This window comes from Felis catus, chromosome B2 (assembly GCF_018350175.1).
Source record: "Felis catus isolate Fca126 chromosome B2, F.catus_Fca126_mat1.0, whole genome shotgun sequence".
Classification (NCBI taxonomy): domain Eukaryota; kingdom Metazoa; phylum Chordata; class Mammalia; order Carnivora; family Felidae; genus Felis; species Felis catus.
Window position 1 is genome coordinate 13,546,793 of NC_058372.1, and position 23,346 is coordinate 13,570,138.

Below are 23,346 nucleotides of genomic sequence, written 5' to 3' on the forward strand. Positions count from 1 at the left end.
GTCAAGGTCACGAAGCACAGGCTGAGGACCTGATCAGAGTAAGCGGGCAACAATTAAAGACAATGTTCAGCTGGGACCAGGATCCTCCCCTCTCTAGGGCACTTGAAGCCATCAGGGAGGAGGGCCTGGAAGATTAAATGGTAATAATGGATCACTGCGAATTATTATTTTCAGAAAATATGCACTAATGTGTTACAGAGTGACGGGGCACAAGGTAGAAATTCTCACAGTTTAAGAAAAAATTCTACTATACTTAAATCTTGCTGTAACTTATTTCAAAAAACACTAGTTTTTTTTTTTTTTAATTTTTTTTCAATGTTTATTTATTTATTTTTGGGACAGAGAGAGACAGAGCATGAACGGGGGAGGGGCAGAGAGAGAGGGAGACACAGAATCGGAAACAGGCTCCAGGCTCTGAGCCATCAGCCCAGAGCCTGACGCGGGGCTCGAACTCACGGACCGCGAGATCGTGACCTGGCTGAAGTCGGACGCTTAACCGACTGCGCCACCCAGGCGCCCCCAAAAACACTAGTTTTTAAGTACATAACCCTGAACCGTAAGCCCTACCTCCACCAAATGACCAACAGCAACGACCACGTCCTCCTGGCGCCTGTCAAGTAACCTCATCAAAAAACCTCCATAATCACGGCTTTCTAGTCACACACTCCTCTGCAGCTACCAAGGCCCTAAGAAGTTCCCGAAGCTCCCAAGCAACCTTCTATGTTCTTCACCAATGAAGTCAGTTCCTGCAGTGACCTCTTTCCCAAATAAGGCCATGTAAATCCCAACTCATCCTTCATTATGAAATTTTATCCTCAACCTTGCACTGTTAATCCACATATTTGGGCCACGATTGTCACCTTTACGTTCAGTTGACAAACAATGTGCAGGTTAGCTTGGGGCATCAACCCGCTAACATGGTAGGAACCCGTGTAGAACTTAGGACTCCCCCAAAACCTTAGCTACTAATAGCCCACTGCTGACTGAAAGACTTTCCCATAGTGTAAACAGGCCATTAACACATTTTCTATGCTGTATGCATTTTATCTTGTGGTCTTATAGGAAAAGAAGCTGGGGAAAAGAACATTATTAACAAAATCATTAGACCAAATATACTTACACTACGGTACTGTATTTACTACAAAAAACACAAAAACAACAAAGGAAAAAAACAAACACAAAAACACCATGGAGAAGTGGGCCCATGCTATTCAAGGGTCAACTGTACTTGGAAAATACTGATAGGATTCTTCCCAAAAGAGTACGGTGGAAAAGTGTGAACCTCAGTCAATGTGGCCTGTGGCGGACTTTACAAAATATGACCAAAGGAGACTATCTCCACTCAAGACACCCCAAGGAAAAAAAAGAAAAAAAACAACAACAGTCACAGAACAAAACGCCATGTTGGCAAAGCACGCGTGTGGTGGAATGGCAGGGGTTCTGGAAAGGGAGATCCGGAAAAGTCAGGCTGTAACATTACAGCTGGAAACGACAAACTAGGAGATGGTGTTGAGAAGCCAAGAAAGGGGACTTAAGAGTCAAATAAATGAAGACAGAAGGAGAAATGTGAAGACTCAAGGCACATGTCACTTCAAACTGACCACCAAAAGCAGGCCAGCAAGCTGTCTACAACGCGGACCCCAGCTAACATCTACTGCTCGGAACAGGGTCTTCCTCTTTGTTGCAGTGGGGTGCTCCTTCCTGCCCGACGGGGAACCCGGTCTCACCTCGAAGGCAGAGAAAGGTAAGAAAATCTTCTGTCTTGGGCTTCCTTTTAGAGAGGTCAGAAATTTGAGTAGCTGGAGGGGGCAGCAACGGCTCCACGATCTTCACCGGGGTTGTGCTGGGACTGTTCGGCTGAGACTGAGCAAACTTCCTCTGTGCTTGCAGCCTGGGCCTGGAGAAGCAAAGGAAAATTAAAAATGAATTAGGCAGCGATCGGAGGATACAGATCTACGTGCGGCAGTAAGTCAAGACACACAAGGGGGAAAAGGGGACCCTAATTCAAGCAAACTCTTCCTAATTGAGGTTCTGTATCTCTCACCTTCTCATAAACCACAAGATCGCCGTAAAGGGCAATAAATTTGGTTACAAGGCTAGGTGTTATACACGGATATAAAATGGGCGCCATGCGTGTGTACGTGTACAAGAACATGCCTGCCAGTGCACAAACCACGTGTGTGCCTGGGTATTTCCAACATCGTAGGTGGCATTTGAGGACACGGGATTAACGAATGGCTTTGTAGTTTTAAATTAAGCCCAGAATAACGACAGAATCGCAAAGCCATCTTGCCACATGATGTATCAAGCAAGCATTGTATGCTTAAACATGATACAGTCACACATACACGATTACCTTCCTATTGTGCCCTTATTTACACCCAGCCAGCCCCCCAGCACCTGCCTGTGCACCACTGACCCCGTCTCACACCCTCAGAGCGTGGTCTCCCCACCCCCAATCTCTTCAGACCCCAATCCAGCCATGTCAATTCGTTACACTAATGGACGCTTGTCATGCAGGAAAAAAAATATTTCTCTAGTCCATCTGAAACACCAACAAATTCTGGGCACCCTCTGCCGATAGGTAAGTCCTAACTTCTCAGGGATTCCAAAAACTGGCCTTAATCTATGTGCCAGGCCTCTTCCCGACACAATCCTACGGAGATACTGATCCCTAGTTTATCCACGGTGTCTACAAATCGCAGCACGTATCTCCTGACTAGGCATCTTTCATTTACAAAATCTTACATGCAAGAAAGATACTCCTTCTAGCATGTGAATTCTAATGAGTCTTGGAAAGCCTCCTTTACTTCCTTCCTAACACTGTAGGCACCAGTTAATTGTTAATTTGCTTGCCTCCACGCATGAAAATGGCCATATTTTTATTTTATGTGTAACTAACCTGACATTTATCACAAATTACCTCATACGAGCGCTTCCTTCGTTGTAGAGATCCCAGTTCACAATGGGGAGTGTCAGGCATCAGCTAGAGCAAGAACCTGCTTGTGTACTGCTTAGACCAACTAGCCAGCCCTGCTCAGAGAGACGCTCAAGAAACAGGATTTGAGGGGCGGTGCGAGTGGGGGGAAAGACCATCCTCCCCCCCCAAAAAAACAAAAAAACAGAAGAGACCAAAAAGCAGCCCAACGGCACAGGGATGGATCAGAATCCAAATCAGAATCAATCACTGTGTGGGACTGAAAATGCACCCCTCCCCACAAAGGCTGCTTGGAGAACAACAAAAAGAAACCAGGTATATTAGTAAAGCACAAATAAATCTTCCTTTACTTATTGTTGAAGTTACATAAAATAGTAATAACTGGGGCACCCGGGTGGCTCAGTTGGTTAAGCGTCTGACTTCACCTCAGGTCATGACCTCGCGGGTTCATGAGTTTGAGCCCCATGTCGGGCTGTGTGCTGACAGCTCGGAGCCTGGAGCCTGCTTCGGATTCTGTGTCTCCCTCTCTCTCTGCCCCTTCCCCGCTCACTCTCTGTTTCTCCCTCTCAAAAATGAATGAACTTATTAAAAGAAAAAAACAAAAACCTTTTTAGTAAAAAAAATAAATTTAAAAAATAGTAATAATTGTAGTCTACTAACCTAGCGATGCTCACAATACCTTCCCATGTTAAATCAACACTCTGGTATTTAACAAAATAGTCCAGCAAAATACACACACACACACACACACACACACACACACACACACACACACACCATGGTTTCTTACTTTGCCCAAAAAATTTCAGCCACCTTGTGTACTGATGAGTCTCTACTCTGGCCTCCCTTCCCAACCCCGTGAGAAACACCACCAGATATATAGATGGCATTCCCAGTAACGACTGACATTTGATCCAGAGGGAGAGGGTGCGACCACTACTTACTGGGCAACCTTCAGTCCGTGAAACCTACACACATCAAGGTTAATCAAAACAACTGAGAACCCAGGAGTAACCAACATGAAACAGCCCCACAAACAAGCCATCAGCAGAAAGCCCAACACGTGTAACGAAAGTTCCCCAAAGACTAAAATGGTTAAGAAAATAGGGCAACACCACCGTCCCCTGGTTATAGAGAAGGAAGCTTTTTTGTAACCAAATAATACTGCCCGTATTTAAGACGTGACACACCGAAAGTGTGTGCAAGGGTGAGCACTAAGCCCAGAGGAGGGTCCCTCGATGGGGGTGCTGAAGCTTAAGGACCAGATGCGGGGTACAGAGACCACAGTGATACCTCTCAAACTGTGGGGAGGATCAAAGTTCTGAGTTCGGTGATTTTTCCCCCTTTAGCTTTTTTATTGGTTGTAAATGGTTTTGCTTTTTTCTTTTTTTTAAGTTTATTCATTTTGATAGCTAGGGAGCATAAGTGGGGGAGGGGCAGAGAAAGGGAGAGAGAGAATCCCAAGCAGGCTCCTTGCTCTCCGCACAGAGCCCGGTGTGGGGCTTGAACTCTCGAACTGTGATATCTGACCTGAGCCAAAACCAAGAGTCGGAAGCTTAACCGACTGAGCCACCCAGGCGCCCCTACTGAAAGGTATTTTTATAATAGGACTAGGTTGAGGTTAAAAAGAAACTTATGAAGAAAATAATAATAAGGCAACTGGGCTCAAATTTATTATCAGATTCTACAGATATACAAGCAGTGTAACTGAAAGTCTCTCACTGCTCATCCTCAATTTCTGTATTCAACTCGCAGGGCCCATGTAGCAGCACCCACAGCCAGCAGCGTGGGCATCAGAGGATGGGCCAGGTTGCCAACAACTAGCACATTCCAACAAGCCAGAAGCCCACAATGCAGGGTACGCTGACCCCAACGCAGCTAGCCAGCTCTTCCGGCAACTTTTCCTCCCTGTTCAAAGAAAAAACCCAGTTCATCTTATTCCACCTGAAAAGGTTTTTTTTTTGTTTGTTTTTTCTATACTGGCAATTGTATTAACGTGTACCTCTTCATCTAAATGGACACAACTCACACTCTGGACATGAGAGAAAGGTCACGGAAATACCGCCTCCTGCGTGAACGCAGGATGCTGTTTATTGCCCCCCCCCCTTTTTTTTTTAAAGTCAGCAACAACAAATGTCACAAGGTGGTACAGACCTAATGAAAATCCCACATGCAAATGTGGACAAGGCGCGTAGGACAAGAGTAGGACGCGGTGAAGTATTTTATAATTTCAGGACCTTAACGATAAACTGCTCCTGCCATCGTTCAAATAAAGCACTTTCTGCCTGATGACTTTTTCAGTGAGACCATGAAAAATAAAGCAGTTAACAGATTTAAAAAAAAAAAAAAAAGTCAAATAAATTATCCCTCAGAGGAATAAGCCAAGCTCCCAAGTGATTAAGTATTTCTGAGACTCAGATGAAAGCAAGGACAGAGGAGGGAGACAAACCAATTTTGTATAACATATATGATATATTACATATATCATATATGTTATACAAAATTGTAATATATGGTATACAAAATATATATATTATATATATAATATATCATATATATTATATCATTATTATATATTATATAATTATACATTATATTAAATATATTAAAATATATATTAATATATAATTATATGTTATCTATATATATTATCTATATCATATAGATAATATATACAATTTTTTTTAAGGGGCAGCCCAAAGCATCTTTGTTTTGCAAAAAGTGCAGGTCTGCGGTCTGGCTTCTCATCCTGCACAGTCCCACGTTGGCTTGGCTTTGCTGGCCCCGCACAACAACAGAGTCTGGAGGATACAATTCAGAGGCAAACTCCATGGGGCGAGCTCACTATGTTAAGGGACAGACAGGTGACTCCATCCTAAAATGCCCGATCCAGGGAAGTGAGTGTATGTGATTTTAAATCAGTAAATATGGGGGATGGGGGGTCCCCCAGATGTGCTAAAGAACCAGAATATCTGCACTTAGAGAGGTTGGGGGCATAAGGGTGCTGGGGGAGGCTGAGGGGGAGGGGCAGGCCAGACGTGACTCCTACCAAAGACCTCAGCAAGCAAGCTGGTGTGCCCGCCCCCTTCCATCAGCTGACATTTTGCCCAGAAACATGCACCATCCTTTTCATTCCCACAGTGAAAATGCCTGAGAATGAAAATACTGTTTGAGCTAAGATGGTTCAGGGTCCTCATGGGGGTGGAAGAGAATATGGAGTCCAGGGGTCAAAGGGAATCCAGAATTCTGGGTCTCCTAAGCCTCTGGGCTCCTAATTAGGCCTTTAGGCAGGCAGCATGGTCCTCCACTGCCCAATGGGGACACACAGAAATGCCAGAATACAGAGAATTGCAGAGGGGTTTGTCCCTCATCCAAACCACAGAAGGATAAACTAAAGCAGGATGCCCTTCCATGTTTGTGTTTTATTAACTGATTAAGGAAGGAGTTTTCTTGGGGCGCCCAAGTGGCTTAGTCAGTGGAGCGTCCGACTTTGGCTCAGGTCACGATCTCATGGTTCTGTGTCTCCCTTTCTCTCTCCCTCTCAAAAACAAACATTTTTGAAAAAAAAAAATTTTTTTAAAGGAAGGAGTTTCCTTCCTTTCTAGAAGGCTTCGTTCTAGAATCCTAGGTATATCCTTAGGTCAATGAAACCAATTAAATCAAACGCTGCAGCTAGCCGAGTTAAACAGATTAAACCAACTTAAACCAACGGAGGAAGACCTGAATAAATGTACTTATAGATGAATATATATAGTCCCATTTTACTTACAGTGTGTTAAACTCACGGGCTGGGGGCCGCTGGGGTGAGGGAAGAGAAGTGGTCTCAGGTCAAACCACCCCATCACTGCTGCTTCCCTTCCATGATGCGAATGTGTATACATGAAGTAATGGACTAAAAAATTCAGATAGCAAGTTCAGAGAATATAGATATGGGCTGCTATTTGTTCGGTATTTGAGACAAATGGTAAAAGCTAAAGGCTTTGGGGCGCCTGGGTGGCTCAGTCAGTTAAGCACCTGTCTTCAGCTCAGGTCATGATCTCACTCACGGTTTGTGAGTTCGAGCCCTGCATCAGGCTGTCTGCTCTCAGCACAGAGCCTGCTTCAGATCTGCTGTCTTCCCCACCCACCCCCCGCCCCCCTCTCTGCTCCTCTCTCCCTTGCTCTCTGTCAAAACAAGTAAACTTAGCTAAGCTAAAGGCTTTAATTTTTGCAAGGATCTTGCAAAGATCACCCTTACTACACAGATCAACCAACTGAGCAGCCACACACAGCTTGGGAGGCAGGACCAACAAGCCCAAAAGCCAAGCACAGGGTCCTCGGTTCTGAGTTTTCTCGATCACAGCACGCTGCATCTAAGTGGGAAGTGAGGCCCAGCCTTGTCACAGGCAAGGCCATCTGGGAGGCTTCTTCTCCAGAAGCTTTTGGCTCCAAGAGCCCCATGCCAATTCAGTCATGACAAAACTCAGCCCTGCTGGGGTGAATCCGATTTAAGCTAAAATGTCCCCAAAGGGGAAGAAAAAAATATGCTGAGATGAAAGGCAACTTACTGATCTGATCCCAAAAGGTCATTCTATATAAATAAATGCCCTAAGACAGAGGAAAATAACCCAAGGGATCTTGCTTCCTTGAGACTGCTCTCTCCATCTGGAACGTTCTTCTCCTTTATGCTGGCTTCTTCTCATCATCCAATGACAGGAACCCTGCAGGCCTGTTACTTTTTATGGAGGTCACTTCTTCCCTGTCTCCGCTCAAAAATCTCCTCTTCAGAGGGGACATCCTAAAGGAGTACACTGCCCCTGACCTACTACTCAAGCCCCTGATCCCACCCCCCCTGCCCTTCTGGGGGCCTGCAGCATTCGCTCTACTGGGCTCTCTGCCCACAGGTGCTACCAGGTACAGAAGACAAGCCCTCCAGCAACGATGGGAACAAACATCAGGAACGCTGTCCCACTGTACCACAGATAAAGGACACTCACCATCCATTCTTGAGGAATCACACAGTTAAACATACAAATGTCTGGGGGCGCCTGAGTGGCTCCGTCTGTTAAGTATCTGACTCTTGACTTCGGCTTAGGTCATGATCTCACAATTCGTGGGTTTGAGCCCCATATCGGGTTCTGCACGACAGTGCGGAGACTGCTGGGGATTCTCTCTGCGTTCCCTCTCTCTGCCTCTCCCTAGCTCTCGATTGCACGCACTCTCTCAAAATAAATGAACTTTTAAAAAAATACGGAAGTTTTTTTTTTTTTAATTTTTTTTCAACGTTTATTTATTTTTGGGACAGAGAGAGACAGAGCATGAACGGGGGAGGGGCAGAGAGAGGGAGACACAGAATCGGAAACAGGCTCCAGGCTCTGAGCCATCAGCCCAGAGCCTGACGCGGGGCTCGAACTCACAGACCGCGAGATCGTGACCTGGCTGAAGTCGGACGCTTAACCGACTGCGCCACCCAGGCGCCCCAAAATACGTAAGTTTTTTAAAAAAGAAAAGAATCCGCTTCACAGGAATCTTACTAAACATCCGCCCGCCCACACGGTCACCATGTCTACCATAACAACTGTCATCACTCAGTTAAGAGCTCACCAAGCCACTTGTCCACCATCAATATCGTCAACAAAAGCCAAGCGGGGGTCCGGTTCTGGTTCTTGACTCCCATGCGACACAAGGTGCCCTCCCGTCACGTTGTGATCAGTACGTCACAACTGTCCATGGGCCACAACCCGCTGGCCCCAGGAGCGCGGTCCTTCCACACTTTCACGCACACAGGCCAGGAACACAGAGACTGTGTGCACTTCAGTACCGAGCTGAATGAGCTGGGGAGGAGGGTCCATCTTCCTCCTTTTCCCTTCCATTCCCCAAGCTACTCAAAAGGCAACATTCTTTTTCTCCTGAGTCTTCTCTCATTTGGGGTTTAGCTGGCATGGCCAACAGCCAAAAGAAATGTTTTGCTTGATCACTTAAAATTTTACCCAAACAGGGGCACCTGGGTGGGTGGCTCTGCAGGTTAAGCATCCGACTCTTGGGTTTCGGCTCAGGTCATGATCTCGGTTTGGGAGTTCGAGTCCTGCGTGGGGCTCTGCACCAACAGCACGGAGCCTGCTTGGAATTCTCACTCTGCCCCTCCCTTGTTCTCAAAATAAGTTAAAAAAAAAAATTTCTTTTTACCCAAATAAGTCTTCAAATGTTTCATATTTAAGTTTTTTTTTTTTTTTAAAGTTCAAAACCTTTACAGGAGAAAAGAAACACCAGCACTATTTTGAAAGCTGATAAACTATGAGACAACACCTGTAAAGAAATCCCACCAACGAGCCGACTAAGTTCTATGCCAAATATGTTTTGTTTTGTAACTCGCCCCCCAGCCCCGTGCTCCCCTCCTGCCCTCCTCAGATCTGCGTGCAGAAGAAGCTTCCGGGCAGCCTGCCATGAGAAGACCCACAGGAGGGTGGCACTGGTATTCCGGGCTTCCTCTCGCGCTCGCCCTCCAGGACAGAGTTAACCAGCTTATTGCTATCTGCGCCCTCAATCTCTGGGGCAGCCCTAAATGTGGCACGACATCAAATTTCTAGGTTAATTAAATGCCATTTCTGCCCAGAATTTCTGATAGTTTACAAACCCGAGGAGGACACAGTGTGTGTGCACCACTCGGCTGGAGAAGGCAGGAGCGAGGGGGACGGGGAGACTGAAAGCAATGCCCAGCTGGCCCCTTGTGGAGGGACGGGTATGCCAAAACGCCATTTTATTAACTCAATTTTCCAATATTAAAAAAAAGAAAAAAAAAGTGAGCTGGTAAATCCAATTATTTAGATTACATCTCAATTCTAAACAAAGAGCAAGGAATGGGTGGGAGGGGAGGGTCTGTTCATTCAAAAATAAATAAATAAATAAGACACGTTGTGTCTGGCAAATTTAAAATGACCAGCATGGCTGCGTTCTTTGTGCTGGTGTGGGAGCAGGGCCTGAAGCTTTGCCAACTTACTGAAAGGCCTATTCAAAAAAAAAAAAAAAAATATTTCCTGTGTTTCCATCCCCCAAATAATTACCCACTCTATTCTACCCCCAGACACACACACTACAAACCTGGCAGATACTCAAAGAAACAAGAGCGAAAGAGTGTGTGTGTGTGTGTGCGTGTGTGCACGCGCTGGAGATTGTGGGGGGTCGAGCAGGGGATATCCCCTGCCCCAGGGCAAGCTGCCCACCAAATTCAAATACAAGTGCAGTTGTGGGCAAACCACACAGGATGGTTGTAAACATCCTGTATAGTAAAGAGAAAATAAACACATCCTCAAGTGAACCCAGAGGCGAGCAGAGACCGATTCGTTCCAGACAGTGACAAGAAGCACTGTCAGTGGACGAGCCGCTTCTGGGCTCACCTCCCACCCTGCTCCGTGGTTCCTATCGGTGTTTGTTTCGGCAGGCTGTGAGGACCTCACAGGACAGAAAAGGGAGGTCAGCTGGCTCCAGGAGCAGAGTTTCACTACAGAGAATGTTCGCTTTAGGGCGTTTCTGGAGCTCTTGCCATACGGATTCACGGGCCTCGTTTCCTGCGTTATCCATAAAGCGATGAAATAGTTTGTTTATGCTAAAAACCACAGGACATGAAATATCTGTGGCACTTGTCTTAATTAAGTTACACAGGCAGCTGTTTAGAATCGAGTGTGCTATCAACCAGATTTACCCGAAAGGAACGGCTATTGGTTGAATCCCCTCAAAACGAACGCTCACAGAAGTCTGCTTTGGTCAGAGAGGTACGGAGAATGAACTACAGGGGTATCAAAACCTGGGCTTTAGGGCAACCAAGTTGTGACCTAGGGCAAGGTGGCCTTCTATTTCCTTATTAAGGGGACGGGGGGGGGGGGGGGGGAGGGCTATGCAAAGGAGAAAACTGAGGCTCCTTCTAACTCCACCTTGTCTGACCTCATCAATAAAACTTGAATACAGTAATTCCTGTAATAAATTCCTTCTGGGCCTGTGACTTCCTAAGTCTACAGGAGAAATACCGATCTGTGGCCTGTGCCCAGAGGGAAAGCATAACCTCGGCCTCCCAGAGGCCTGTGTCGCTGCGTTCGAGATGCCCAGCACCACCCTTCTAATCGCTGGTTCTCCGGCAGCACAGCAAATGGGAGAACTTCCAGAATCTCACCTAAAAGTCCTGCCTCGCACTTCAGACAGTGAGAGTGGAAAAACTAAAGTACATACAGAGATTTTAAAAGATGGCACACTGCCAAAAGGTGTTCCACAACTCCTTCTGTACGTGTATCCTACACTCTGCTTCCTTAAGACTTAATCTTTCTAATTACGAATGAGTCCGTCATGTAGGGCCAACACATCAACTTCATTCAGGACCCAAAGACACCCTTAGGAACACAAACATCCCATAAGTACGTATATTTACCAGCCCTGCCCATCAGAGCACGGGCCCATCCAGAAGGGCAGGACCTGCAAACCCCCGTATTGCCACCCGCCTCGGGAAGACGGGTCCTTTGCTCATGGGCACCACACTCCCGCAGAACTCACCCACTGGAAAGCAGTCGGGAGCCAGAAAAGATTAGGGAAGAGGAATAATGTCAAAACAGCACAAAATGCCAGTAAGCAATGCAGCAGGGAACCTTCCTAAGAAAAACAGCCCTTGGTCGCATGAATCTCAGGGGGACAGGGACATCCTACCCAAACGGTATGGAAAGTAACGTGCAGTAAAGCTTTTGATCCAATTAGTTAAAAATTATGCAGTTATGGGTTTTTTTCCCCTTAAATCTTATGTGACACCCTGAAATGTCAAAGAGCCACGGACTGCCTGGAAGTCATGACTGTCTCATGATCAAGGAAATACGTGACATTGACTTCTTTTGTGTTCTAGAAAGCAACCGTGTCAAATTTGAGAGGGATCGTCATTAATCAACAATTAAAGCGGCAACAAAGCCCTTTTGTTCTGTCGGTCACAAATGTCACATGTGTTGTGGTTTATCACCTATGGCAAGCTGTCTGTTTGGCCACCCCAGGCACCATAACCCTGCCTTATGTTTTTTTTTTTTTTTTTTTTTTAAATCAGGGATCCAACTCCAAACCCGGGATCCAAGAGCTGCAAATGCTCTTTCTCTACGAAGACTGGGCTTCAGGGCAATCCTGAGCAAAAACTGTATCCTATAGCAGGAGCAAAACAGGAAAGAGTCCCAGAACACCACATGCAAGTCAGGAATCTAGCCAGGATCTGGCCGAAGAAATTCCTAATACGTTATTGTAGTTACAAGGTGTGAACAATTTACCTGAGGTACACTCAGTTTTAAAAGCCTCAAAGAGCCAGTTAAATGTTGATCTTCCTTTCCACCCTATCTGGAGGTGGCATGCCAGTTTTGTTTTTAAAATATTTCAAGGAAAAAAAAAAAGGCATTTTCACAGTTTTAGGTTACTTGATATCCAATTGCCAAAGGCCAGAAATCTCCCTGCGTCCTGGCAACGGTGATGACTGGGGAGGGACAGTGAATCACTCTGTGAGGCCAGAATCAGGTCTTCCTTCAAGGAAAGAGAGAAAAACAGGGGAGGAAATCACATCTCGCAGTGCTTCACAGCTCGTCCTTCAGAAACCAAAATCCACTGGAATCCTTCTCAGAGTGTAACTGGAGTCAGTCCTGTGGCAATGAACTTCCCACCAGAAACATTCTCCATGGAGTCGCATGGTGGGTGAGATTCTAAGCCCCACCAGCACATGACACACCAGGGCACAAAGGCAGTGCTCAGAATGCCAGCTAGTCCCAGAACAATCCAGAGTAGGCTTTGGCCTCTCCCATCCCTGCCTCTCAGTTAAGTCAGCTGAGAAGGGATCCCGTACAATTTCCCCGTCCCCCTGGAAACCCCATGAAGTAGCCAACAAGCACCAAGAGATGGCAATAGAGAGTCTTCAGATGTCAGCTCTGGGATCACCACTACAGGAAAGAACGGGCTCCCAGTTTCACGGCTTTAGGAAAAGCCCTGGTATTAACCAATTTTTAGGATGTGCACTAATGCGGGTAAGAAATGATGGGGGCTAAGAAACCAGCACTGTGTGAGGAAAGTAGCAATATGAACACTAACACCACTGCCCTTTTATCCCATCAACTCCACTGCAACTCAAGTGCCTTGTCTGGAAGATACACGGGAACTCTCAATCCAGCATTTCATGTAGCTACTAAAAATATGCCAGGGCAAAAATCCTCTGGATTGTCTTCTGAAATATGCATCTCCCCCAAAAGGGATTCTTACCACCAAGATAAGGCAAGGGGGCACCTGGGTGGTTCAGTCAGTTAAGCGTCTGACTCTTGATTCCAATGTAGGTCATGATCTCGTGGTTTGTGGGATCGAGCCCTGAGTTGGGCTCTGTGCAGACAGTGTGGAGCCTGCTTGGGATTCTCTCTCTGCCCCTCCCTGGTTCATGTTCTCATGCTCTCTCAAAATAAATAAATAAACTTAAGGGGGGAAAAAAAAAAGATAAAGCAAACCTAAAGTAATGCACCACGGTCCTAATGTTTCCTTTACTAAGGAACCCAAAATATTCATCTTGGGGCTCTGACAGAAATTCATGCAGTAAGTGGAAACATAAATCATGTGTGATTTTTGAAGTACGGGGGGTTACTAAAGCTCTCACCAACCAAAATGCCGAGTGAAGTCTGTTCTGTAATGAAAGGATTCGCCACAATGCACACATTCTCTCTTCTTGAACATTTGTAAAAAAGGTCCAGGCTTTTATGACAATTACCTAAGATGAGAAACCATGATCATGAATGATTAAAGAATCTGCTAGCAGATAGATGTAAGACCAGCAAGTACCCTCCCTTTTGTTGTTTGTGCTTTGTGACCCTGGAGTAATGGCACTAAACTTACACTGGAACACGGGAGCTCATGTGGCATCCCAGACTCCGGGACTCATCTCAAGCTCCAGGGCACTCCTGGAGGCGGCCATGATGGATCTAGGACACACACATCAGTGGCATGGAAATTTACGTGAAAACCCAAAGCGTGTCAATCTAAAGGCAAGACCATCAACAGATGAATGGATAAAGAAGATACGGTGTGCATATACACAACGGAATATTACTCGGCTATAAACACGAATGAAATCTTGCCCTGCGTCCATCAGTAACATAGATGGAGCTAGTGTAATAGTATAATGCCAAGTGAATTAAGTTACAGAAAGGCAAATGCCATATGATTTCATTCATGTGTGGAATTTAAGGAGCAAAACGAATGAGCAAAGAAAAAAAGTCAAACCAAGAAACAGATTCTAAACAACAGAGAACAAACTGACGGTCACCAGAAAGGGCGGGGGAAGATGAGTGAAATAGGTAATGGGGATTAAGGAGGGCACTTGGCCGTGATGAGCACGGAGTGACGTACAGAATTGTTCAATCATTGTATTGTACACCTGAAACTAATTTAACATTAAATTATAGCGTTAGCTATACTGGAATTTTAACAAATTTAAAAAATTTTAAACAAAAACACAAGGAAGGCAAAACACTCCATCGAAGACATGGAAATCACCTTCCTACCTAACCATGCCAGAAAGAATATTCTCCAAGCAATGTTGAATCCCTACCCATATTCAAGGCTGCACAGAGGAACCACAGGTGAGGCCAGGAAACAGAAACATCTTTCCAAACGCCGACGCTGAATCAAACCAAACCAAGTGACTTCTTAAAGCAGAAAAACAAAGGGGAAGGAAGGAGGGGGAGGTGCCCTCATCACATCTTCCAACTCACAACACTCTCAGTAACCATCCATGACTACGTAAGGTACCTCTCTCCTAGTTCCTCCTCCTCCGCCACCTGGCAGGCCCAGGCTGATTTTGCAAGGTGGGAACCCCCGGGCCTTCACCTGATGCCAGGCATGCACTAAGTGGACAGAGGCCACATCTGCGGGTGGCAGCAGATGACAAGCAGACAGTGAACATCTGCAGGGCACCCACCCCCCACCCACCCTTACTGTGGGCGGCTGAAGCGAACCCTCAGAAGGGTCTGGTGAGAAAGTCTCCCGACTAGACCTCACATCACAAAGCGAAAGTTTCTCCAAGAGAGAAACATCATTCTGACCTCCGGGAGGAGCTTGTCAAATACAATTATCTGACTTCCAGCCATTTAACCAACAAAAAACCCTGCTGTTCCTAAGAGGAGGGATTTATCGCCCCTTTCCGGAGATCTCCTATTCATACTTGCTGGGATCCTTACAAAAATAGCTCGGCGGACTTGGTACAGGATCGGAGCAAAGCCTGTGGCAGAAACTCCCCACAGAGAGACTGGAAGCACGCAGAAATCCAAGCCAGCCCTCCCCTTCACCTGATGCGGTGGCCGACGGACTAGTCAGCTTCCCTCTGAGCACCTGAGCTCCCTGGCAGTTTCCGACCCCCACTCAAAATGGTTCCAGGAAACAAACCAGAGGAAAGTGCAACCTCTTGTAGAAGACTCCAGATAAACACCCAAGCTGCATGCACCACTTCAACTTGGAAGGGCTTGAAGACTTCCTGTTCAATCGAGCCCTTCTTAGTAATAACCCTGACTGCTTGAGCCCATTTTCCTGGTCAGCAAACAGGAAGCGATAAAGCCCCGAGGTCCACTGCCTACCAAAGGAGGCCACAGCCACTGACCTGTCACTGTGCTTCAGGGCTGCCTGGTTCCGATAGTTTCCCCTGTAGGGAAGGACTCTGCTATTGAGCAGAGGAAAAGAGAGGAAGAACTGGGAGAGAATCCAGAAGCTCTACAGAATCCTAATAAAATGTGAAAACAATGGAAGGGGGTAATAAATGGGGGAGAAGGGTAGAGATCTAGCCACTGAAGCAAACCTCAACAACAAGGGGAACTATCAATAGTGTTTATGAGCCAGAAGTTTGAAAGTGACCAACCTCCAAGGCACTTGGGTGGCTCAGTTGAGCATCTGACTCTCTTTATTTTTTTTTTTTTAACATTTATTTTTGAGAGACAGAGAACCAGCAGAGGAGGAACAGAGAGAGAGGGAGACACAGAATTTGAAGCAGGCTCCAGGCTCTGAGCTGTCAGCACGGAGACTGACGCGGCGCTCGAACCCATGAACTGTGAGATCATGACCTGAGCCGAAGTCGGATGCTTAACCGACTGGGCCACCCAGGCGCCCCTAGCATCTGACTCTTGATTCTAGCTCAGGTCGTGATTCTGCGGTTAGTGAGTTCGAGCCCCACATCTGGCTCTGCGCTGACGGCACAGAGCCTGTCTGCAATTCTGCCTCTGTCTGCCCCCACACCCTGCACGCACCCCCCACCCCCACTCTCAAAATAAACTTTAAAAATAAATAAATAAGTGACCAACCTCCAAAATCTTATGTTTTTAACCCAACGCTCTGAAATCTAGCTTCCACACAGAGTCACTTCTGTGATGGGTCCCATGGGCACATTTTTGGCCCTGGCCCCCTTCTCTCCCATCCCCACTGCCCAGCCAAAACCAAAACCAGCCATGTCAGTCGAGTGGGCGAAGCACTCTGTCGAGGGAACGTTCCTCGTGGTTCTCTCCAGCGATGCCGCACCTCCCCACCACAAGGCCAGCCCCCTCTGAAGGCAAAGGAGGGCCCAAGGGGGCGCTGCTGGTAAGGGAGGGGGCAGGCAGGAAGTGGGGCGGGATAGGGGAGAAAACGGTCACATCATCCCAAACGCTGGGAAACAATGGCATATGCTTGGAATCACGGAAATAAACTACACCCTTCTCTCTCGGCAATCCACTGATTAACTCAAAGAAGCTAAGTACACGCTTCCTCACAGCTGGCTTCTGCAAAACGCTATGCCAGCAAACTGGGCAAATCAGAATCCTGTTCATAGATGTGGGTGGCAGCCGCTGAGGGCCGGGGGTGCACAACCGCTCACTTTCTAATGAGTGTCTTCAACTCCAGCAGCCTAAACATGCCCTAATGGTCTCCCTTCGATCAAAGGGAGCAGCACTTCACCTTGTGACTCCCAGCTCAAGGAATCCACTCCATCTTCAACTGTGTCAAACCGCCGGCCAAACACCACACTCCTGGCCCCACATCAGTCCTGGGAAGCGTCGCTGAGGCTCTACCTCTAGCACCTTGTAAAGGAGCCTGGTTGGACCACATTTCCAGCTGGACACTCAAGGCTGCCTGCCCCCTCCCCCCACCCACCCAAAATACCCTCAGAGAGGGGGGATAACCCCACACCCCAGAAAGGGCACCGAGACAGAACCACAAGAATTCACTTCCCCAGCTAATTCTCGCCACCGTTCCCTTCCACGTCTACCTCTGTCTGGTCTCGTTTCACACAACTCCAGGTATCGGAGATTTCACCTAGCCCTTTCTGAAATGGACATTTCATCAGAGATACTTAGGTCATGATCTCACGGTTCGTGGGTTCAAGCCCCACATTGGGCTTTGCGCTGACAGTGTGGGGGCCTGCTTGGGATCCCCTGTCTCCCTCTTTCTCTGGCCATCCCCGACTTGTGCTGTCTTTGTCTGTCTCTCTTTCTTGCTCTCTGAAAATAAACTTAAAGAAAATAAAATAAAAGCAGAGAGGCACCTGGGTGGCTTAGTCGCTTGAGCACCTGACTTCAACTCAGGTCATGATCTCGTGGCTTGTGAGTTTGAGCCCCTCATCAGGCTCTATGCTGACAGCTCAGAACCTGGAGTCTGCTTCAGATTCTGTGTCTCCCCCTCTCTCTGCCCCTCCCTTGCTTGCTCTCTCACACGCGCTCGTTCTCTCTGTCTCTGAAAATAAACTTAAAAAAAATAAAAGCAGAAAATGTTATCCAAATGACTACTGCAAATAGTAACAGCGTGCACCCACGGAGGCTGCCAGTGCCACTGGGAAGGTTAGAACAAGTTCTTGTTCTCGAATATCATGGTCTCTCAGCTCTAGGATTATCAAGACCCCAACAAACGTGAGCTAGGAATCACAAGATGAATTACTACTCAGTGAGCAAAAAACAAAATCGATCAGCAATGAAATTTCAAATGTATTTCACGGGAGAGAAAGGCAATGACTGAACAGGAAAAATAACACTCAGAAAGCACAGAATATCCATGCTCTCCTCATTCGGCTTCCCCTTCCAGAAAGGAGAAGAAAAGGGCAATCCCAGGAACTAGGCACTAATTACACAATGTAAGTGTGGGTGTGGGTGTGTGTCTGAAAAGGGAACGGAGGCAAAGTGATTCCATGATAGGACTGAGCTGGACAGCAACAATGACAGAAGAGAGACGCTACCTTCCATGTCCGAACATGGGGCCTTAGGTTTTGTGAAGTGGGGTCTCATCCACCCCCAGGGGGGACGCGGCCTAGGCTACGCCAGGGCGTGCCTAGGGAATCTTGCCACCCCAGGCAGCCCCTGGCAGAACCAGGTTTGGGAACGCGGATCACTTGCCACAGAAGAACTTTCCAGGAAGAAAGGTACAATTTATTCCTTCCTTCCTGACCTCTTCTGGAAGCAAACAACAAAGACAACCTCACACCCCTGGGTTTCCATGCTGATTAGCTCCAACATAAAACCATGAAGCCACACTGGGGGAGAAGGGAGGTGTGGCTCCCAGGGGCCTGGAGTGGCCCAGCTGGACAGGGTCCACTTAGGGCTTCACAGACCCCAAACCTCCAGCCAGGCCTGAGGAAGAAAGTGTCACACACCATACGGGGACTCACAGGCTGTCCCAGGGAGGCCCGCCATGGGAGTCCCATTTTCCCGTGAACTGAACTCATTTTAAGCAAATGTGAAAACGCAGTATATAAACATCAGACAGGAAAACAACTCGCTGAGCAACATCTAAGTGCAGGCGAGGCCGGGGAGCAAAGAGCCCTCTGTCCTGGCGGTGGGAACATAAACTGGTGCAGCCGCTGTGGAAAACAGGAGGTTCCTCCAAACATTAAAACAAGAACTTACCATACGGTCCAGCAATCCCACCTCAGCGGTGCAGCCGAAGGAAGTGAAATCACGCTCTCGAAGACATACCTGAAGTCCCATGTTCATTGCCGTGTGATTTACACTGACAGCCAAGCCTTGGAAGCAATCTAAGAGTCCACGGACGAACGGATAAAGAAAATGCGGTAGGGGCGCCTGGGTGGCTCAGTATATTGAGCATCCGACTCTTGGTTTCTGCTGGGGTCAGGATCCCAAGGTCGCGGAGCGTGGGGCCTGCTTGGGATTCTCTCTCCCTCTGCCTTCCTCACCGGCTTTCTCTCAAATACAAAGGAAATGGGGTACATAAAATATGTAGTGGAATATTCTTCAGCCATAAAAAAGGAAGAAATCCTGCCAAGAAGGACATGGATAGTCCTTGAGGGCATTATGCTAAGTGAGGTGAGTCAGAGGGAAAGAAAGAGTAAGCTTACTTGTATGTGGGATTTTAAAAAAACCGAAACTCCAAGAAACAAAGACTGGTGATTGCCTGCTAGTGGGGTGGGTGGGTGGGTGTGTGTGTGTGTGTGTGTGTGTGTGTGTGATATCTAGAGGAGGAGAGGGGAGAGATGGGAGAGGGAGAAAGGGGAGGGGGGAGGAGGGGGTAATGTGAACGTGGTACGTAAGTCAATGAATAAGTTCTGGGGCTGTAATGCACAGTATGGGGACTATTGTTAATACTGCACTTTTTACTTAAAAGGTACAGATCGTAAATCTTAAAATCATTCACCCTCCGACCCACAACACACAGGTAACTACTTGAGGTGACGAGTGTGTTAAATGACCTTATTATGGCAATCATCTCACCCTATGTATGTACACCAAATCACCAGGTTGCATGCGTCAAACTTTCTACAACGGTATGTGTCCATTACGTGTCAATAAGGCTACGGGTCTGGGGGAGACACACATCACACCCTCTCGTGTAACCTACCATCCAGGAAACTTAAAGCTAGCCTAAACACCCCACTTGGTGGTAACTGAAAGTTTTTTTTCTTAATTTTTTTTCAATGTTTATTTTTGAGAGACAAATTGTGAGCAGGGCGGGGCAGAGAGAGAGGGAGACACAGAGTCTGAAGCAGGCTCGAGGCTCTGAGCCGTCAGCACAGAGCCCGACGCAGGGCTTGACCTCACAAACCATGAGATCACGACCTGAGCTGAAATCGGAAGCTTAACCGACTGCGCCACCCAGGCGCCCCAAAAGCATTTTCTATTAAAACCAAACCCAGACTTATGATTTAGAAAGTAAAAACTGCATGAATTAAGACCAACCACGAGAGTTCAAAGAAATGTCCCAGCACAGGAAGGCTCTAGGTCCTAGACAGAAAGTTGAAAAGTCCTATTCTGTTGTTGAGTATCTTCTCATCCCTCCCCACCCCTGCCAGACACAAGGAAACAATGGCTCAAAAAAAGATATTTGGTGACCTGACTACCATTAGAGAATACACAATGACGTTCTATCAAAATACTGCGATTAACAGTCCATGGAATTCACATAATGGAATTTTGAGTCAGTTGGACAAATGAATGGGTTCATTTCCTGTCATGGGCCATCCTCCCCCCACCCCCACCCCGCCCCGCCCCGCCCCAAGGAGAAGAACAGCAACTGTAGCCACGGCAACAGTAAACCAACATGTTCCCATCCACTCCAGACAGTGGCTCAAATAAACACAGATGAGAGTTGACCCTATCTGCCCTTGTAAGAATTTTATGAGACTCTTTCTCCCCCAGCATCTCCTTGAGGGAACAGGCTCCATCCCAATCTCTGTGCAACGCTCTCTGGGAGAGACCACCACCCCTTTAGAAACCCCACAGGCTAAAAACACAATAAATTCCTTTTTAAAAGATAAGCCACCGAGAAAATGACGATCAGTATATGGAACTGCCCTTCACAGCAAACATGACTAGAAGCATGAATTCTATGCACCAAGGGACAGCCACAGCGTTATTAATGTCCTCTCTCCTTCTCTTGGTCCAAAACCCTACTTGACTGGTAGAACACCAAAGCAGTTAGGCACATAAAGAAAGGTGGAGACAGCCTTTCGGAGGTGTGTGCTTTATGGGTAGATTCCCCTGCTGGGTATGAATTAAATTAAACCTGGTGCAAGGTAAAATGTGTGAAGTCAGGGGAGGAAAGAGAGGTGCACTGGTACAAATGTCCACATTCTCACCTCCACTCCACCTCTACCTGCCCTCCACTTCCCAAGACACACACACCCTGGAAAGGACTATGGGAAAAACTCTTAGGCCTGGAAGAATCCTAAAACCAGGGATGTGATGGATATTGCATTGTCTGACTGTGAGCCCGGATGCCATCCGCGAATACTAAATATAAAGCAAAGAAGTAACTCGCACAGACACAGACTTCCTTTCACACTTTCTTCCCTATAGCCCAGAAATAGTGGAAAACATCCCAGACCTGTACTGTTCCGATGGTGTGGGTGTGGCTGTGAGTGTTTCCACCCGCCCAAAGCGAGCGAGCATCGCCTACTGGGACCTACAGTGAGCTGGGAGCCATCTTACAGATAGGAAATTGAAACCAACTGGATGCTCCCTTGCAAAGGTAGTCTAAGATTAAATCACATTGTCTGCTTTGAGGAGACAAAGCCTTTCACTCGGGGCTGCATGCCCTTAGGTCGGGCATAGAGCACATAAGCAACTGTCTAAAGTGAAATTGCACCAGAGAAAGGAGACGGGGGTGGGGAGGAGGCGGCATGCAGCCAGTGACTGGTCTATAAATACTTTCAAATAAACCGCAAGGGAAGGAAAGACATGATTACTCTTGTGTTTCTGCACAAGGCCGATGAACAAGCAGGAAGGAAACATTTGGGGACATATAAAGAGATAGGTCTCAAAAGGCATGGTCTCCAGTAGGCACGAGAAGATCTACTAAGGCCTAAAAATTCAACATCTGGGAAGGGGGAAGGCAGAAATAGTGGATTCTGGTATGAAATTCATACCACATTTCACTCACTGGTCTGAGCAAAGGTTTGTACAAAGAACCCAAAACAGAAAACAAAATAATTACAGAGCACACACCAAAAGGGGTAAAGGCCGCGGTGGAGAATCAACTGAATTTGTTTAAAATCTTACCTAACGGAATCACAGAAACTATCAAGTAGAAATCAGAGAATATTCCAGAGATCAAGCATTTGAGCAGCAAAGCTACGTCTACCTGACAGAAATTGTAACTGGCCCCAAGAATTTTTTTAAAGTTTATTTTGAAAGAGAGCAAGCACAATCAGGGGAGGGGTGGAAAGAGAGACAGAGACAGAGAGAGAGAGAGAGACAGAGACAGAGAAAATATGATTCTCAAGCAGGCTCTACACTGTTAGCACAGAGCTAGACACAGGACTCGAACTCACAAATTGAGATCATGACCTGAGTCGAAATCCAGAGCTGGACACTTAACCAACTAAGCCACCCAGGCATCCCTGGGCCCCAAGAATTCTGAACCACAGGGATATTCACTGTCTATTTACATAGCGACTATATATAGACTGGAGCTGTAGGTTTACTGGCACAGTAATAGGGTAGAGCTGCTTTAAATCATAGGGCAGTGGTTACCAAAGTGTGATCCCTCAACCCACAGTATCAGAATCACTTGGAAACCTAGTAGAAATATAAATTCTCAGGCCTCACTTCAGACCTACTAAATCAGAAACTCCGGGGTGGGACCCAGGAAGCTTCAATTTCAACAAGCCCACCGGATGATTCCCGTGCATGCTGAGGCTGAGAACCACAGACTTAGGGCCGCCTCTAGAAGGTATCACGGTTGCATTTATCTATCAGACAATGGAATGGAGGTTCAGACTTGAAGCAGCTTTCAAGAGCATGGATGTGAAGCAAAACCTACCTCATTCCAAAGCTCTCTGTATCGCACCACATTCTACGGGCATTGCGTCCCTGGTGCTGGGCGTGAAGACTGGTTTCACTGGTGAGGCACCATCAGAGATCTACTTTCTATTTTAAGTTCACGTGAGCAGACTCAGTCCAAAGTGATTTTCGTTCTGGATTTGCCCTCCCGCTTTTGGATTAAGTTCAACTACCAAGAGAAGCGCCATACAGGGGGACGGCATTAGTCCCATATGTACCGTAGGCCCCAGTCTGCTTAGCAAAAATAGGCAGGCACAGCTCGACAGGGCCAACCGGCTTCCCTAGCCGAGCATACCTGGAAAGGAACGGACTCCTTATTGGTTTCATTCAGTAGGAGACGTGGGTCTGTTCCCACCGGCATACCCTTGGCGGCTACTGGTTTAAGGGCATTTCAACCAAAGCGGTCTCAACGTTTCTACATGAAGAGTTAACACTGGAGGATCTACCATCTGGAAAAGTCCATGGTGTCACAATCCAAACTGACGCCTGTGAAGTATATTCCTAAGTTGCTTCTTTGAAAGGGAAAATTATGTTCATAGTTTTAAATCTCTCCGTGAATACTAAAAAAATTTTCTTCAAGTGTGAATTTCAAAGTGCCTATCTGGGCAAATGTAGGAGACTGGGAAGAGAGGAGCCTTTGTGACA

The 23,346-nt window shown here is 46.9% G+C and overlaps 1 protein-coding gene across 8 annotated transcripts in view; it reads right to left on the bottom strand.

Moving 5' to 3' along the window:
* The window catches only part of JARID2 (jumonji and AT-rich interaction domain containing 2), a 274,188-nt gene that overhangs the window by 72,919 nt on the left and 177,923 nt on the right, over window positions 1-23,346 (bottom strand). For all 8 annotated transcript variants that reach the window (XM_023253662.2, XM_045057089.1, XM_023253664.2 and 5 more), the window contains one exon: window positions 1,728-1,897. In XM_023253662.2, coding sequence (XP_023109430.2) covers window positions 1,728-1,897 — 170 coding nt within the window. The remainder of the gene's footprint in view (window positions 1-1,727; window positions 1,898-23,346) is intronic.